General features: G+C 52.4%; 1 protein-coding gene across 2 annotated transcripts in view; it reads left to right on the top strand.

Annotated features, from left to right (window-relative positions):
- The first annotated feature begins 632 nt into the window (after positions 1-632).
- The window catches only part of GPD1L (glycerol-3-phosphate dehydrogenase 1 like), a 40,658-nt gene continuing 24,099 nt past the window's right edge, over positions 633-17,191 (top strand). Inside the window, exons 1-2 of one of the 2 annotated variants that reach the window (XM_020993329.2) lie at positions 633-804; positions 16,693-16,870. In XM_020993329.2, the coding sequence (XP_020848988.1) occupies positions 758-804; positions 16,693-16,870 (225 nt within the window). In that variant the 5' untranslated portion in view covers positions 633-757. Of the gene's footprint in view, positions 805-2,318; positions 2,390-16,692; positions 16,871-17,191 lie in introns of those variants that run through there. The other variant, XM_078151248.1, reaches the window with a different exon arrangement.

Below are 17,191 nucleotides of genomic sequence, written 5' to 3'. Positions count from 1 at the left end.
AGCGGGCCTTGTGGATGCTGCACCAGGCTTGGAGTCGGGAAGACCTGAGTTCAAAGGCAGCCTCCGACCCTTCCTAGCTGTGGGACCCTGGGCTTCAGCGCGTCACCTCTGCCTCAGTTTCCTCATCTGTCAAATGAGGATAGTAAGAGAGTAAGAGCACCCACCTCCCCAGGTTGGTGTCATGATAAAATGAGCTTAAGCATTTAAAGCGCTCTGCAAACTTCTAGGTGCATCTAGGCGCTCATTTTTATTATTATTGTTCAGTACGTGTTGATGTTGATGGTGAGGAAGACCACGATGACGTCACCAGAGGTCCTTCGATTCTAAGGTCCCTCCCCTGCCACTCCCCTCTATGCACAGTTTTGCCCCCGGGCTCCCTCAGGCCTCCAGGGGGCGCTCCGATTGTCCGGAGAACCCCGGGGGGGGGGCCTCACTTCGCACCGCCTATGGGCTTTCGGCGGCCGAGAACTACAAGTCCCAGAGTGCTACGGGGCGCCTGCGCGGGGGCGGGGCGCGCGCGCTCGCGGGCCCGGGCTCCGTCGGCCCGTCCATCGGGCCATGGAGGGGCGGGGCGGCGCGGCCATTGGACGAGCAGGCTGGGAGGGCGGGGCGACGGCGTGGGGACGGCCCCGGGGAGGGGCAGGCCGGCGGCTTGACTTGGGGCTGGGCCCGGCGGCGCTGCTGCTGCTGCTGCTGCGGCCGTTCGGAGCTGCCGGAGCTGTCGGAGCCGCCGCCTCCTAGTCCTCAGTCCTCAGCCATGGCCATGGCGCCCCTGAGAGTGTGCATCGTGGGCTCGGGCAACTGGTGAGCGCGGGCGCGGGCGGGAGAGGGCTGGGGTGGGGGGCAGCTGCGGCCCCGCCGCCCCACGCGCACCGCTCCCCGGCGGGACCGCCCGGGCCTGGGCGCTGCGCTCCGAGGATGGGGGTCCCCGTGCATCGGAGCCGAGATGGGAGCAGGGGGGACCCCGGCGGGCTGGCGCGGCACGCTGCAGCCCACGGGCGCGGGTGGACACCCCACTCTGCGGGAGGCCTGAGCGTGTGCGTGCGCCCGCTGACACCCCCGCCTCGCCTAGCTTAGGAGGGGGATGCGCAGCCCAGGGTGCGGGGACGAGTTTGGCGTGGGCGCGGGCCGTTTCCAGACTCCGCTCCTTTGCCTCGCCTGCTTGGGTAGCCCCAGGGGAGGGAGCCTCCGGGAGAACCCACACCTCGGGCGGAAGATCGAGGGGCTTATCGGGCCCCGTTGGGGTGGGGCTTTGTTGTTGGGGTCCAAGCCACATGGAGGTTTCTGCACGAGAGATTCGGGCCGTAGTTTGCAGCCGGCTGTGTGCCTGCCTCCCATAGCTGCTATCTGCCACCGCGGAGGGCGGGATCTTGGGCAGGCTGGGAGGGCCGCGCGGCTGGATAGCGCGTGCCCTTTGAACTTGGAGAAGGCTCTGTCCTCGCCCCCTTTCTCCGGGCTTCTAACCCTTGGCCTCCATCCTCCTAGGCTCGAGCCTCGAGGCATGACTTTGTGGGGTAGAGGTGGGAGCTTCCCTGTGACCAGGGAGCTCACTTCTCCTTTTTCAAACGCCATCCCCTTTTCCGTACTCAGACCCTGGCTGCTGGCTGCAAGGTATGGCCTTTTTGTCCGGGATGCTGCGCCCCTTCTTCATCCCCCAGCACTCTGGGTCATCTCCAGCTTCCCCGCCTTTGCCCAGGACAGGCTCCATACCTGGAGAGTAACCTCCCTTTTCCCCTCCCACTAGTAGAAGCCTTAGCTTTGCTCTAGGCTTTGCCGAATTACATTCTCTCCTATGTTCCTCCAAGTTGGGAACATACTCTTCATGTTTACTTTGTATCTTAGTATGAATTTATCAGCGTCCCTGGGCCTCTCTTGGCTAGGAGGTAAGTTCAAGTTTGGGCACAGTTCGGTGTTTGTGGCTTCATCCCCAGCCTAGCACAGTCTGGGTTCCGGTACAAACTTGGGGGGCAAGTCACTAACCTGCCGTCAGCCTCAGTTTCCTCTTCTGTAAAAGATACTCCTTGACTTCTGAGGTCCCTTCAGATGAGAGCTTATGAATCTGGGACTTTTTGTCACTGTTGCTGTTTCGGGGGCCCTTCTCCCTAACTTCCTCCTACCTGGGATTGCTTGGGCAGAAGAGCCCTGGGAGCCCAGTCGTTCCCTGTTGCCACATATCAGGAAGTCATGTTTCCAGTGGCACCAGATGCCAAGTATTTATTTATTGAGAGTCTTGCTGTTTAATAGATTGAGAGGCTGCCTCCTGGGTCCTTTAACCTTTCAGCCCCCCCATCTCTCTTTACAGAGAACTTTCCTGTGATCCTAAAAACCATAACTAGACCTTTAGGTTTGCAAAGCATTTGTCATTGGAACCACATAACAGCCCTGTGAGGTAGGTACTGTTATTATTTCCGTTTTACTCTGTTATTGTTCCCTTTTACAGATGAGGAGAGACTTACCAGTTTTATGGGCTTGTCGAGGGCCACACAGCCAGGAGGTGCCTAACTTGGTGATGAAAGCCATGTCTTTCACCTCCCCGGTTAATGCTTGTTCCACTCTGCCCTACTGTGTGCAGGGAAGTAAAGCAGTCAATGAGGGGTATCTGTCTGCCTTTGGCAGTAGGTGACTGCTCAACTTGCCTTGCTCCCAGCTGTGGTTATAGGGGAGAAATGAGCAGGAATTCTGAGCCCCTTCCCAACACGTGTGGATGGCCCCAGTGGCAAGGGGACCAGGCTGTCACCATCCTGTACCTTCAGTTTATCATGGCTTTGGGCTCTAGTGCTTAGCACAGGCCCTGGCATGTAGTAGGAACTTTGTGCACGTTGGTTGATTGAATGATCTTTAAATGTGTACCGACCAGCAGAGGGGAATGGATGTGTGTGTGTTCACATGGGGTGAATAGTCTCTCAGACTCCGACCTTTCCACACTCCGATTTGGGACCCTGTCTTTAGTCCCCTTCTAAGAGGTAGGACGGGAGATACCTTCTAGCTTCTTCTATAGCAGCCAGTGTTGTTGATCCAGAGTTCATTGTTAAAAAAAAAATGCTTACAGCGGTATTGCAGCATAACTGGTTTCCTTTGTAATCTTGTATGTTTTATTTTACGTATTTAAAAGCATATTCTGAGAAGGGAGTACTTAGGCTTTGCCAGACTGTGTGAGGGGGTCCAGAATACCCCTCCTTGTAGGAGGAGGGGCCTGTGATGAGGAGACGGCTGTATATTCTAGGAACTGGAGGAATTAATGTGGAAGGGAGCTTCAGAATCCGCCTCCCCAGGTCACTGCTTGGCTAGGGTGACCTGCCCAAGAGCGTTGCCCTTGGTCTTGGCTGGCATTTTACATAATCCTGAGAGACCTGGAAGCAGTTTTGACTTTGGGGAGCAGTGACCTTGGCTTGGCACAGGTATGTGGTCCATATTGTTTTTGTCTCTTTGTGTTTTCTCTACCCTCAAGCCCTTTTGTCTCTGCCTGGGCTGGATCTGACTGCTCACATGGAGACCTAAGCGTAGCTGGAGCTGTTGTTGTGAGCTGGCATTCGGGGCCCTCTTACTCTTAAGAATTGAAAAGGTCAGGCAGAATTGGAAAGAGACCCAGAACGCCTGTTTGCCCATTCCACCCAGGTAGAGTGACCTGGAATGTGAGGAACCAGATGGCAGCGTAGGGAGTTGGCTTTTACATGAATTCCATTACAAGAATGAATCGTTTGATCTTCACAACAACCTGGGAGGTGGGTGCCATTTATTATCCTCATCTTACAGCAGAGGAAACTGAGGGAGATAGAGGCCGCGTGACCTCTATCAATGAGGGGCACGCAGCTTGTAAGTGTCCAAGGCCAAATTTGAAATCAGGTCTTCCTGACTATAGACCCAGCACCTGGATTTTTACAGATGAGTAAACTGAGACCCAGAGAAGGGAAGGGACCTAACTCAAGGTCTCCCACCAGTTAAGTTGTGGAACTTAGACTCTAGCAATTAGGTGGCACAGGAAGACGAGTTCAAATCAAACTTCAGAACCTCAGTTCTTCATCTGTAAAATGAGAGGGTTATAGTTAGTGGCCTCTGGGGAAAGCACACAAGATGAGAAAAGGTTGAGTTCATGCTGCATCCCCTTGCCTCTGCATGGAGGGAGCTGGGCTGACGGTACTTCTGGCTTAGCTTTATTTATTTATTTATTTGCTTGTTTGTTTGTTTGTTTGTTTATTTAAGGCAACTGGGGTTAAGTGACTTGCCCAAGGTCACACAGCTAGTAAGTGTCAAGTGTTTGGTCTGAGGTCGAATTTGAACTCGGGTCCTCCTGATCTCAGGGCCGGCGCTCTATCCACTGTGCCACCTAGCTGCCCCGCTGACAGTATTTCTGTTCCTCCTTACAGGTCTGGGTCTAGGCTCACGCTGTGCTCAGCAGCCCCTCATAGCCCCAGCCCTCCACCCTCCTCTTTTCCTTCTCCACTTCTCCCCAAAGTTCCCTCCATAGGATTGCCCTACTTTGATGGGAGAGAAAGGAAGGAGGACATTAATTGCTTTCCCTCCTTCCGGCTATGACCAGGCAGTGCCGGGATCTTGGCTCATTTCTGCAGCTCTGGGTTTATTAGCACAGGCGGCCCTCCTCCTCCTTGTGCTTGTGAGAGGCCATGAGGTTTGATGAAGGGAACACTTCAGGTTGGGGGGAAGAGACTTGGGATTAAATCCCAGTTTGGCCAATGACTTATTGTGTGCCTGGGCCTATTTCCTCATCTCTGAAACGAGAGGGTTCTGAAGGCCTGTAATCCCAGTTACCTGGAAGCTGTAGCCAGCAGATAACTTGAACTTGGGAATTTTGAGCTGCAGTGGGATTGGCTGATCAGGTTTTCTTGTTAAGTCTGATATCAATATTGTGAGACCCTTGTGGGACAAAGGTAGCGGGAATGGGCATATTCACCTGTGTGGTCTTAGGTTCTGGGCCTTAGTTTCTTGCATCTGTAAAATGGGTATAAAATCTGCTCTGCCTTATAATCTTCCTGATTGTAAGCTCTATGGCCATCCTCCTCCTCCTCTGCCTCTCAGTGGAACCTTGGACTCTTCCCCTGGCTCTGAGACGTGAATTTTTGTCTCAAACTTGCCAGGGACTGACATCTTCTTACTCTGTAGCCAAGGACAAAACCCACCTGAGCCTCCACTCCCTTCATGCATTGTCTTCCCCCCTTTGAACAGAAGCTCTTTGAGGGCAGGAGCCATTTTGCTGTTTCTTGTATTTGTATCCCTAGTGCCTGCAACATAGTAAGTGCTTAATAAATGTCTTATCTAATAATAGCTAGCATTTATATAGTGGGTTAGTAGCTAGCAGTAATTAGCTAGTAGTAGTAGCATTTATATAGCATTTTAACGTTTATAAAATACTTTGCATATTTTAACTCATTTGATCCTCACAACAGACCCGGGAGGTGGATGTGGTTATTATCCCCATTTTACAGATGAGGAAACTTGCCCAGGATCCCACCGCTAGTACATGTCTGAGGCAAGATTTGGACTCAGTCCTCTTGACTTCAGGGCCAGCGCTCTATTCGCTGCACCACCCAGCTTTAAAGTTTGCAATATGCCCCATTGTTTGAGCCTTCTGCCTCTACCTGTTGTGAGATAATATTTGTAAAGGGCTTAGCACAGTGCCTGGCACACAGTTGGCGCTTAATAAATGCTTCCTTTTTGAGGATCAAACAAGATGTTTATAAAGTGCTGTGCAAACATTGCAGCCACTTGTAGACTGCTAGCTGCTGCTGCTGCTGTTTGTTATCATTATTTAGCAAACAAAGGGCTCATGACCTTAAAGTGAACCAAAAGAGAGTTGTTTTTATTTACCGGTAGTAGTTGTCATAGTAGCAGCCAGTCCAAGGTGTCATTTGAGTTGATTTTCTAGGAGTGGGAATGAATTGTTAATCATTGAACCACACTCTCTCAAGCTCTCCAAGCTCGAGAGCCAGAGAGCCATCCAGGGGCCGGCCGGCATCCCCGAGCTCCCCCTAGTTAGCACATGGGCCACTCACAAATGACTGAGTTGGGCTCCGAAGCGATCAAAGGGAGGGAGTTGGCGGTGACAGTGGACAGAACTGTGGGCTTGCAGGCCTCACACACAGCCCCTTCGCTTTGCAGATGAGGAAACTTGAAGCCCAGAGGAGAAAGGGACTTGTCCGAGGTCACCCGTGAGTCTCAGCGCAGGCTTCAGATCCCGTTAGGAGGCTGGCCGCTGTATTTCTATTGCAATTATCCTTCATATTCGGTCCCGAATTACAGGTACTTCTGTCAAGGTGGCCTTGACAACAAAGTGCTAGGACCATCTGCCCCCTGCCACTAGCCCCCTCATGTTTCTGGAAATGTAAGCCCTGTGAGAGAGGAGCCTGGTTCATTCTTTGTCTTTCTGTGCTCTTGTTGCTTAAGCAAGAGCGTGGAGCCCAGGAATTTTACTCCACAAAATTGTCACTCGGAGCCCATAGTTACACTTCTGTTACTTTTCTTTGTCATCCCGCTGGCACTGGAGTCAGACCTGGGTTCACATCCTGCCCCTGAACTCACTCACTAGCTTTGTGACCATGAGTTAACTTCCCAAGCTTTGGTTAACTCTTGATAAGATTGTAAGATAAAGAGGGAGATCACAGGGGTGGCATTTAAGGACTTTTCCAAGTGTTGACATACTCTTTATTTCTTCTGTATAATTGTACTTCAACAAGCTTGATCACCTTACTTGGTTTCATGCCTGCCTCTGACACCAGCTATGTCGCTCCGGTTTTGTTTGGACTTTCCAACGTATATTCAAACAAATGCTCCTACTAAAACAGAGACTACATTCGTCAAATTGGGAAGAAAAGTTAAATCAGTTAATAGGAAGGAAAGATGGCTGCTTTTACAGTGTCTGTAGTAACTACCCAGGGTTTGGTTGTCTGTAGGCAAGTGAAAATAATGGAAGAGAAAGGAACATTGACCATTGTAACTGACCAGAGTTTGGTTGTCTCTGGGCAAGTGAAAGTTACTAATGTGAAAGTAAGTGACCAGAGTTTGTTGTCTTTCATGTCAATTACTTTCACTTAGAGACAATTGAAATTGACCAGAGTTTGGTTGTCTCTGGGGTTATTATTTTTTTTTGACATTATCCAATCCAACAAAACCTCTCTTAAGCAGTTTCTTTCACAATTAAATTTTTTCTTCACAACAAAAATTTATTTTCTCTCCCCACACCACCCCCATGGGAAAAAAAGAAAAATAAGACCATTGTCATAAATATGCATCATTAAACCAAAGAAATTGCTACATCAACCTTATTCAGAAGATACATACCTCAGTCTAGGACAGGGATTCTTCACCTTTTTTTGTGTCCTGGACTCTTTTGGCAGTCTGGGTGATGCCTGTGGGCTCCTTAGAATAGTATTTGTAATCACATAAAATAGGACTGAAAAGGAAATCGATTATATTGCAATAGTTATTAAAATAGTAAACAAAATCTTAAAAGTTCACAATTAATCCCAGGTTAAGAACTCCTGAGTATGCTGGTGGCACTAGCTATGTAACCCTGGACAAGTTACTTAAGTGCTATTCACCTCAGTTTCCTCAGCTGTAAAATGGGGATAATAATAGCACCTGCCTCAGGGTTGTTGTGAGGATCCGATGAGATAATTATTTTTGAAAAAACAGCACCAGGCCTAGCATGTAACAGGTGCTATATAAATACTTATTCCGTTCCATGGTATAGTACCTACCTAGTGCTTGGGCACTGGGCTGAGTCTCAGTTTCCTCATCTGTAAAATAGGAATCACGATATTCTCCCTTACTACTGCTCGAGCCTGGTTAGGATTAATTGAGAGTGGATGTGAAATAGATGTGAAATGGCTGTGAAAGGTGGGTAGGAGTTACGCTCTTGTTTTCTGGTATCCTAGGCCTGAGCATGTTAGAAAAAGCAAATTCAGAGTTAGGATGCTCGCTGGAGACAAGCCCATTGCTGGCAGTGAAGTAAGAGCTGACAGCCTTACAGTGAGGGAGCAGGACCCAAATATAGAAAAGCAGAGAGAGAACTAAAAAAAAGAAAGAAGAACAACTTTAAAGCCTGGGGTGGGAGGGAGGCAGGCAGGCAGGCAGGCGCGGGAGCAGGCGGGAAGCAGCCCCGCCTATCGCCGCTGAGGCTCCTTGCTTCTCAGCACAGTCTGCAGAGGAGGTGTAACAGACCCTTGCTGGGTGCTCTTTTACACACGTGCTCTCATCTGATCCTCACAATAACCCTGTGGGGTGGATTTCTGGCATAACTGTCTTCTAGGCCTGGCTCACCCATAGCTAGCTTAGTACGCTTGGGCTACGCTGGCTACTCTGGACTGGAAGCCCTCAGGGGCGTGTGAGCCCACAAGGAGGGAAGGGTTGGGCAGTGTGGGGATCCTCCAAAAGTAGTCTAAGACCCAGAGGAAATCCCATCAGCCTCCTGGGTAGATCCTGCCCTGCGTGGATGGAAGGACGTGGACAGACAGGGTGCCCAGTGCAGACAAGGTGCCCAGTGCGGGGCGGTGCTGTCCTGTGAGGACACCCGAAGTACACTGGCCGAGGTCCTGTTGAGGAGGGCAGGAGAGCACAGAACACGTTTTCAATTTCTCTCCAGATTCATGAACAAAGATATTAATGCTCGAAGGGATCAAGGCTTCTATCTGGTCTATGGGGAGATTCACTTATCTCCCTACAGATGGAAGAAAGACTAGAGGAAGTGGTTAGGAGACCAGTAACTGAATGCAGTATTCTCACCCCGCTCCCCCATTGGAGCATTCTAGCCTGGGCCGGGGAGAAATCCCCACCCACGTCTTGCCCCTTCAAGCCTGCACTCAAATTCCAAGAGTTGGAGGGGTTGTATAGGCCTCTCACGTACTCTGCAATTTCTGTTCTCTTCCCCCTCAAGGCCTCCCAGTTAGTCTCAGCAAGCAGTTGTTAAGCACATACTTTGTGCCAAGCCCTGTGATAAGCTCTGAGAATTCTGAGAAAGGCAAAGAAGCCCCTGCTCTCAGGAGGCTCCCAGTCTAATGAGAGAGTCAGCTACATACAGACAGCTACACGCACATTTGGTGGGGCGTGATCCACAGAGAGAGGCACTGAGATGTAGGAGGGCAAGGAAGGGAGGGTCTTTCACTGAGATGTGAAGGCGGAGGCAGAGACCAGGGGGCCGGCCAGCGAAGGGGCCAGCCAGCCAGCGGGGAGGGCTTGGGCATTGTTGGGGGGCCAGGTGGGACAAGAAGCCTGGAGAGGAGGGAGGGGCCCAGGGGCTTCAGGGGTGGACAACAGCACTTGGGCTGAGAACAGTGCAGGACGTTAATTAGTGCATCAGTGAGCTGAGCGCTGGGTACTCTCTCTGGGTAATAGATATTAATGGCCATATTAGTGAGCGTGCTCTCTACCCTTTAAAAATAGACATTATTGTTAATAACAATAACAAACCAATGACATTCACAGTTAACTGATCACAATGCCGAAGCAGTCGTTTGACCTCTTCTGCCCCTTAAGTCCTGGGTTATGTAGGCAGATGTGTGAGGAGAGGTCAGAAGGGGTCGTTTGGGAGCATGGTCCTGGAGTGTTGAGGCTGACCCCTCCCCAAAGAAGTTCCCCTGTCCCTATAAAGTCAGTCAGTGTCTGTCTGTCTGTCTGTCTGTCTCCCTCCCTTCTCTCTCTCTCTCTTCTTTCTCTCCCTCCTCCTCCCTCTCTCCCTGATTTGGGATAGGTCACTGGTGCCTTTACTAGGTTTAAGACTCTGTTTTTCAGTATCCCTAACATGGCATGGCAGGAGCGAGGGAAGCTTGGCATGGGAGTCAGGCAGGACTCTTGGTCCCTTTGGATACGCTCCAGGTCCTCTGGGCCTCTTTGGTTGTCAGCCTGGTGGAGCCTTTGGACCCTTTTCTCAGGATAGTGTTTTATTTCACAGTTGAAGGAAATGCCAGTTTTTAGTTTGAGGTTAATTAAAATAAAGATGTCACTTCCCCCAAGTCCAGTTCCCACACTCCCCCAGGGGATCTGCACAGACAGCCAGGGTGCTTAAAGGGGGGAGGGAAGTCTCACCGGTGGTCACCCACGAGGGAAAGCCAGAGGCCATAGCATGAGCTCCACTCATCTTGATGCCCCGACAGAGGCTGGAAACAATGCTACTGCTTTTTGTGTCAGGAAGACTTTTTACCTGTACCAGGCTTATCCAGAAGAAGGCTGGACAAACCTCCTCCACCCGGCTTGTGAGAGCTAGTACAAAGAGGCCTGGAGGTTAGAGGACTTGAGTTCAAATCCTCACCTCTCTTAGCATTCCTGGGCCTCAGTTTTCCCGCTCTGTAAAAAGAGGGAATTCCTTGGGATTCTAGTCTAGAAACATTGAGGAAAATGGAATTCTATGACAACAAAAAGACAGACCCAGGCAATGGCTCAGACCTTGTTCAGTACAAGGCCCAGTAGAGCAGATGAGTCCAGACAATTGTGTACAAGTCGGGAGTCCTTCAGGGTCGCCTAGCTCAACCTCCCTTCTAGTCTCTAACATGTCTGACAGGTGGTCACTCCCAGGGATAGGGAGCTCACTCCCTTCAAGGTGTCCCGTTCCGTGGTTGCTAGAAAGCTCTGGCTTATTTTTAACAGTTCTGACACCTGGCGGCTTCCAGCTGCGGTGGTCCCTGTTTTGTCCTGTGGAGCAGCATAGTGCACGGTAAGCTCTTCAATCAGTGCTCTGAATGGTCAACGCCACGTTTGTTAAGTGCCCGCTGTATGCCAGGCACGGTGTGGCTTCCAGACCTCTCAAGGTCATTGTCATAGTCAGGACCACTCTGGGAAAGCAGCCTGGTCAGGGCTGGCGCTGGCCTTGGCCTCAGACCTGAAATCCCAGCTGGCTCTCACACAAAGTAGCCTCCGATAGGCTGAAGTAGACCCTGGGGTCTCAGGGCCCCGCCAGTGAAGCCCGAGCTCTGTGGGGGGGGTGTAACAACCTGCAAAACTTGGGGTTGGGGCCTGATTGGATGGTCTTTTGCCTCTTATCTGAGAACCAGACCCAAGGAACAGATACTGTCCAGGGGGGCAGCCTGGCACCTGGGGGGCATGTGCACCTTGTGGGTATTGAGGAGAGGAATGCAAGTAGTCAGGACAAAAGAGATAGGAACCCCACCTCCCCCACGGAGAGCTGGAGAGACCTTGGAGGTTGTCTGATCTGCCCTCTCCCCGCTGCCCCGTCCTCTTCTTCACACGAGGCCCAGAAAAGGTAAGTGACTTGACCAAAGTCACACGGCTTTGAAGTGGCTGAACCCAGGCCCTCTCACTCTGCTCTTTCAAATTCTGCCACAGTCCGAGGTGGTAACAAACAAAACAACCTTTGTTAATAAAGAGTAGAATAGCCTCTCCATTTCTGGCGGCGAGGTAATCTGAGCTCACCCAGGAAGTTAGGAGCCGGGCTTGGAAAGCCAGCAATAACCTTGGGAGCTTAGAGCACCAGACTGAGATAGAGCCTTTGTTAAGCGCTTACTGTGTACCAGATACTGTCTGGAGATGAGCCTGGAAAGAATTTTCTGGCAGAGACACTCTCTGCCCGTGGGTCTGCCCGCCCTTTGTGTGGGCAGACCCTGTGGGTCTGAAGCCACCACCTGCAGGCACCAGGAGGGCTCTGAGTGCGGGATGGGGCAGTCCTGGCCAGAGGGTATGAACTGGTCACTACGCTGTCGCTCCTTGGAGGCTCGTCCTGGCCTCCTCCTCCCCATTCTGCCTGCTGCTGCTGGTTTGAGCCTCCTTCTGTGCAGGCTGGATGGTGCCACGCGCTTCCTCCAGACTTCCTCCTTGCCTAGTGAATTCGGTTCTGTGCCTGGCATTCTCCTCAGTGCAATGAAACACAAATGAATTTAGCTACCAGTCATTCCCTGAGCCTCAGTTTCCTCTTCTGTAAAACAAGGAGGTTGGGCTGGGGGTCTCCATGGCCCCCTCCTGCCTTGTCTCTGGGATCTTTTCCTTTCATCTTTATCTCATCATCTCTCCCTTCATGCATGCTGTGTTCCAGCCACTTCTGTCCTTCCCTGGCTCTCTGGCTGCCTTCTGCCCTCATAATGACCTCGCTCCTCCAGGTCTACCCCTTTGGAACCTGGGCCATCCTCTGAGACCTCCTTGCCCACCAGAGGTACTTCCTGAAGCTGGGAGTTGCCCGTTCTTTGCTAGGCACTCCCCAAGTCCTAATTAGGGATCACCTCTGGAGCAGTCACCCAGTACTACGTATGAACGTTTAGGGCCTAATCTTGTTAAGGGCTTTGAAAGTGTTACTGAAAGATGGTGATGATCCCCTTGTCCTGTGCCTCGGACACACCCCATCTGGCACACGAGGTGTGATTCTGAGCGCTTCCAGAAGGAAGTGACCAGAGATCCTGCCGGGATCCTGCCAGGGAAAGGGGAGGGGGAGGAAGAGGAGTGCGTGGTGGGCCTGGGGCCAGGGCAGAGAAGACAGCAGAGTAGGGTTTGAAGGGCGGTCACGTGAGGCAGTGCAGACCTCTCTTCGCAGAGACCTCTCTCTGGCCCCAGAGGCCAGAACTAAACTGGGAGCAGTCAGAGAGAGAGAAAGGGGAGGTGAGCCAAGATTTTGATGCAGGCCTGAAAGGGGCTACCTTCAGACACAGCGGCTCTTCTAGGGGACCGCTTGTGGGCATGGCGTTAGGTGGGTCATCCCTGTGAGGGGCATCAGAGGTCCCTGACAGCTGAGATCCTGGCAAGGAAGGAAGGAACATTCTGAGTGTTTTGTGAGGAAGAATGGAATGCATGGTCCTTTAGGGTGTGTGTTCTGCAGTCCACAGACCCCAGGAGTTGGAGAACTGTTTGTCTCCAAAGGATGGCCCATAAGGAACAACCCAGCCCAGCCCCTTCTTAGCCACTTGGGTGAGAGATTGAATCCTCAGAATCGCTGCCCATGGTGCGATTGAGGGACTTTGGTTTCCAGTTGGCTAGGCCAGCTCCTGGCCTCCCCGTGGGCTTGGACAGGTGTGAGTTGACATTTTTTTTTCAGGGCCCATATCATCATGTTAGGACTGGAGTCTTTTAAATGCTTCTGCTGAAGAGGAAGCATTTATTAAACTAATAGGCCCCTGGCCTTCTGAAGGTGAATTGAGATCCAGTTTCTGCCTTCAGGTAGGGGATGGGAGGTGCTGTATTTTAATTGATAGTGGATGGGTAGATAGATAAGCGCTAGCTATATAGAGAGATATATGTGTGTGTTTGGCCTGTTTTGTTCTGTGGAGCAGCATAGTGCATGGTAAGCTCTTCAATCAGTGCTCTGAATGGTCAACGCCACGTTTGTTAAGTGCCCGCTGTATGCCAGGCACGGTGTGGCTTCCAGACCTCTCAAGGTCGTTGTCATAGTCAGGACCACTCTGGGAAAGCAGCCTGGTCAGGGCTGGCACTGGCCAGCCTGAGAGTGTGTGTGTGTGTGTGTGTGTGTGTGTGTGTGTGTGTGTATACACACATATACATATATGAAATTTTGCACTTATAAGAGTTTGCAGAAGATCTGTGGATAGATTGGAGAGCGAGCTCCCTCTGAAGTACGGAAGCTTCTTGGAAGAGATGAAGGGAGCCTTAGTCAGGCCCAGAAAATGAGAACATCTCAGCTGGCAGAGCCGGCCAGGGCACGGGTTGTGCAAGATGGGCATCCCACAGAGCGGCGGGATTGGATTCTGGGATGTTTCTTCTGAAATCCAATATGAAAACATGTCAGAATGCCCACAGCAGTGAGTTTCCCCCTCCTGGTTTATAAAGAATTCTTTATCTGTCTCTCTTAAGTAAAGAGCTCTCCCTTTGATCCCCCAATAAGCATCTCATTGACCAGATTCACCTTTCATCAGGCCCTGTGGGTCCTCCGTAGGCCTGCGCCTAGTGGGGCTGAACGGTGATTGGAAAGGCTGCATGGCCTGGCAGGGGGGTCAGACTCAGATAGAAACACCAATCTGTGCATAAGGACCCTTGCAGACCACATATGGACTTAGAAAACCACGTGTTTATAAATTTCTTTTTTTTTTTATTAATGCATCAACACATTAAAATGAGATAGGAAGTACGTTTTTATTTGGTTTGGGCCCACACTTAGGAACGTTGCGGGCCTGGCCCCACATGACCCTGGTCTGTTTGACCCCTCTGGCCTAGTGGATGGAGGGCCAACTTTGGAGTCAGAAAGATCTGGGTTCAAATCCTGCCTCAAGCTGGTGGCTTACCCCTCCCTACCCCCGAGATAGGCAGTGGAAGGATTTTCCATAGTGGAAGTTTCACACTTAGTTTCCCCAACGGGATGTGAGCCAGGGATTCAGTAGTTGTCTTGGACTTCCCCCCCACGCCTCACCCCCAAGGGCAAAGCCTGCTTTGGAAATGCTCAGCCCAGTGCTGGTACGGAGTTGATGCTTAATAACAGGCTGGCGCAGTAGGTGCATAATAGATGCCTGTGTTGGGACCCATAAGAGGCCTCAGCGCCGAGGCTTTGACCCGGCCTCGCGACGCTTACTTCATCAGCACCGTCAAATTGGAGGGCGGAGAAAGGGGTCCTCTGCTGGCTCCTGCCGGCCCTCCACGCCCTGAGGGCGTCTCCATCAGGCCCCTTCCCCCGGCTCCTTTTCTGTCCCTTTGTGGGTCCTCTTCCCCTGTTAGGCCGTGAGCTCTGCGAGGGCAGGAACTGACTCCGTTTTCCATATTCGTCACCCACCGAGTTAAGTGTGGTGCTGACGCATAGTAGGGGCTTGATGTTTGTTGGCTGGCTGAGGAACACAGGAAAGGGGAAGATTGGCTTTAGACCCTGCCCAGGATTGTTTCCTTTCCCCCGTGTGAGGCCAACAGGTGTCTCCAGAGGCCCCCCTGACTCCGTTGTTCATGTTTCTCTGAGGCCCAGCCTCGTCTCATCAACACGGCGCCCTTTCCAGACTTGCCGGCAGCCGCCGGTCCAGGCCCGGTCTGTCCCTCTGAGGCTGTCTGGGCTCCCCTGAGAGGGCGGCAGGGCATCTGAGGTGAATGAATGCAGATGTCCGAGATGTGCCAAGTACTGTGCTGAGCACTGGGGGGTCTCCAAAGGAGTAGAGTCATGGATGACTCCCCTCCCATCTCAAGTGGGGACTGCCACGTGGAAAGCGGAGGTGCTCTGAGTGGGCCTCCCTGTGCAGGCCCACCACGCGATGGAGTCTAGGCAGGGAGAGGCTGATGGGAAAGCTCGGCCAAGGCCTGGCACTGGGCACTGAGCGGGTGCCAGCAGGGTATGAGGGCTGTCTCTGCTGGTTATTCCTCGCTTGCCACCCTCTCCAGCTCTGCATGCAGAGGTGATCCTTGGTACTGTGACCCCCTCCCCCTTTCCTGTTTGTCCCCCCCGTTTTTGGAGACTGGGCTTCCCGGTACTGTCCAGGCTGGAGGCTGAGTGCTCATTCAGGGCCCAGTGCCATTGCCGATCGGCACAGCAGCTTCAGCCTGATTACCCGCCACTTTTGGGCGCTCTGCACGTGGGTGCCAGACTTAGTGTGTTCACTTGGTGGGATCCCCCAACCTCAGGCTCCGTGGTAGGAGACTCGTGTCCCAGGCTGCACCTCTCTGCGGCTTTCAGGGCGAGCCTCAGTGTGGAGTGTTTGGAGGCCGGGCCTGCCTGTGACATCATCTCTGCGAGAGATGGGCCTTGGTTTCAGGGAGAAGTTTGGAGTCATTCAGAGAACTGAGCAGTGTCCCGAGGCCATCCGGCCCAATGGCCGCCTCTTCTTGTCCGATTCTGATCCCAGCTCACTGTCCAGGACTCCCGTTCCCCACAGTCTAGAGGCTGAAGGGAAAACGGAAGGTTCAGAGCCAACCCGCCCCTTACCAGCTGCCTGAGCCCAGGCGAGTCTCTGGAGCTGTCTGAACTTCGGTTTTATCGCCTGTGAAATGGAGGTGATAATGGCTATCCTACCTGGGGATTCAGGTGGCTGTGAACCCTAAGCAGATGGCCCTTCAGGCCTCTGAATGCTGCGTTCTTGTCCTTGTGTGAGAAACTCCTCCACAGCTTCCCTGTCCCTCAGAGACCAGTCTTCTCCGGTGTTTTTTCTTGTTTTTTCCTGTTTCAGAGTTGTCAGGGGCCAGATGGCTGTTCCTAAAACAGAGCTCTGACCCTCATTCCTTCCCATTACCCCTTTGGTCTCTTCGGGGCATTTAAAGCCCATATTGTACATTTAACACCCCCTCCCCCCGGAAGCTCCTCCCCACTTGGGGGGGGGTGTCCCAAAGTCATGACTTTGACTCTTCCCCTCTGAGAGTCTGGGCCTGGGGCTGCTGGCCTCTCTTAAGCCTCAGGTTGGGCGGTCTGGCAAATTGTGTTTTTAAGTGCATCAAATGAAATACAGAGAGCGTAAAGGAAGCCAGTACATCACAGTACAGTGATCAAACACTCAGAAGCCCTGCTCAGAGACTCTGAGAAGGCAATCTGCATGCGTGGAGGGCTTTTCCTCACATGAGAGTTCCATGTATCACCATTACAGGTCCCGCCCAGCCCCTCCACAGCACCTGGCACAGGCCGCTTGGGTGGGCTTTGGGGTGATGCCTGGGCCCTTGGGAATGACATCAGCCTCCTGTGGTTTTCACCATGTTCCCTGCACCTCCTCTGGTTGGAGCAGACCTTGTTGCTTAGCCGGGTGATGATGGCGCTTGGCCAGATGGGGGGCCAGCCCCCGACCCTGGCTTTGCAGACCTTGACGTGGCTGGTCCTTTCTGCCCTCTCTGTAGGGGCTCAGCTGTGGCCAAAATCATTGGCAATAATGTCAAGAAGCATCAGAAGTTTGCCCCAATGGTCAAGATGTGGGTCTTTGAGGAAACGGTGAATGGACGGAAACTGACAGACATCATCAATAACGATCACGAGAATGTAAAGTACCTCCCCGGACACAAGCTGCCTGAAAATGTGGTAAGTGAGGCGTGTGTGGCGTGGTGGCCCCGTGGGGTTCCCCTGACCTCAGGTGATGACTCCTCCACTGGGGCCTCCCCAGGGCAGAGGGGACCAAGGGTTGTGGAAGGCAGTGAGAGGCAGGCACTAATATGTTGCGATGTGGGTCTGGGGGTGCCGGGGAGGTAGGAGGTGGAGAGCAGCTTTAGGAATGCTGAGTGGGCCAGTTCATAGAGGACATGGGAAAGGGTCCTGTGGCCAAATGGGGAAGGGTTAGCTGCGGAAAGGGGAGACTTCCCCAAGGGTCACAGGGCTAGGCTGTAAAAGAGGCAGGATTTGAAC

The sequence above is a fragment of the Phascolarctos cinereus genome, unplaced genomic scaffold (genome assembly GCF_003287225.1).
Source record: "Phascolarctos cinereus isolate Bilbo 61053 unplaced genomic scaffold, phaCin_HiC Scaffold_1;HRSCAF=81, whole genome shotgun sequence".
In the NCBI taxonomy this organism is placed as follows: Eukaryota; Metazoa; Chordata; class Mammalia; order Diprotodontia; family Phascolarctidae; genus Phascolarctos; species Phascolarctos cinereus.
This window is presented reverse-complemented; position numbering and strand designations above follow the sequence as displayed.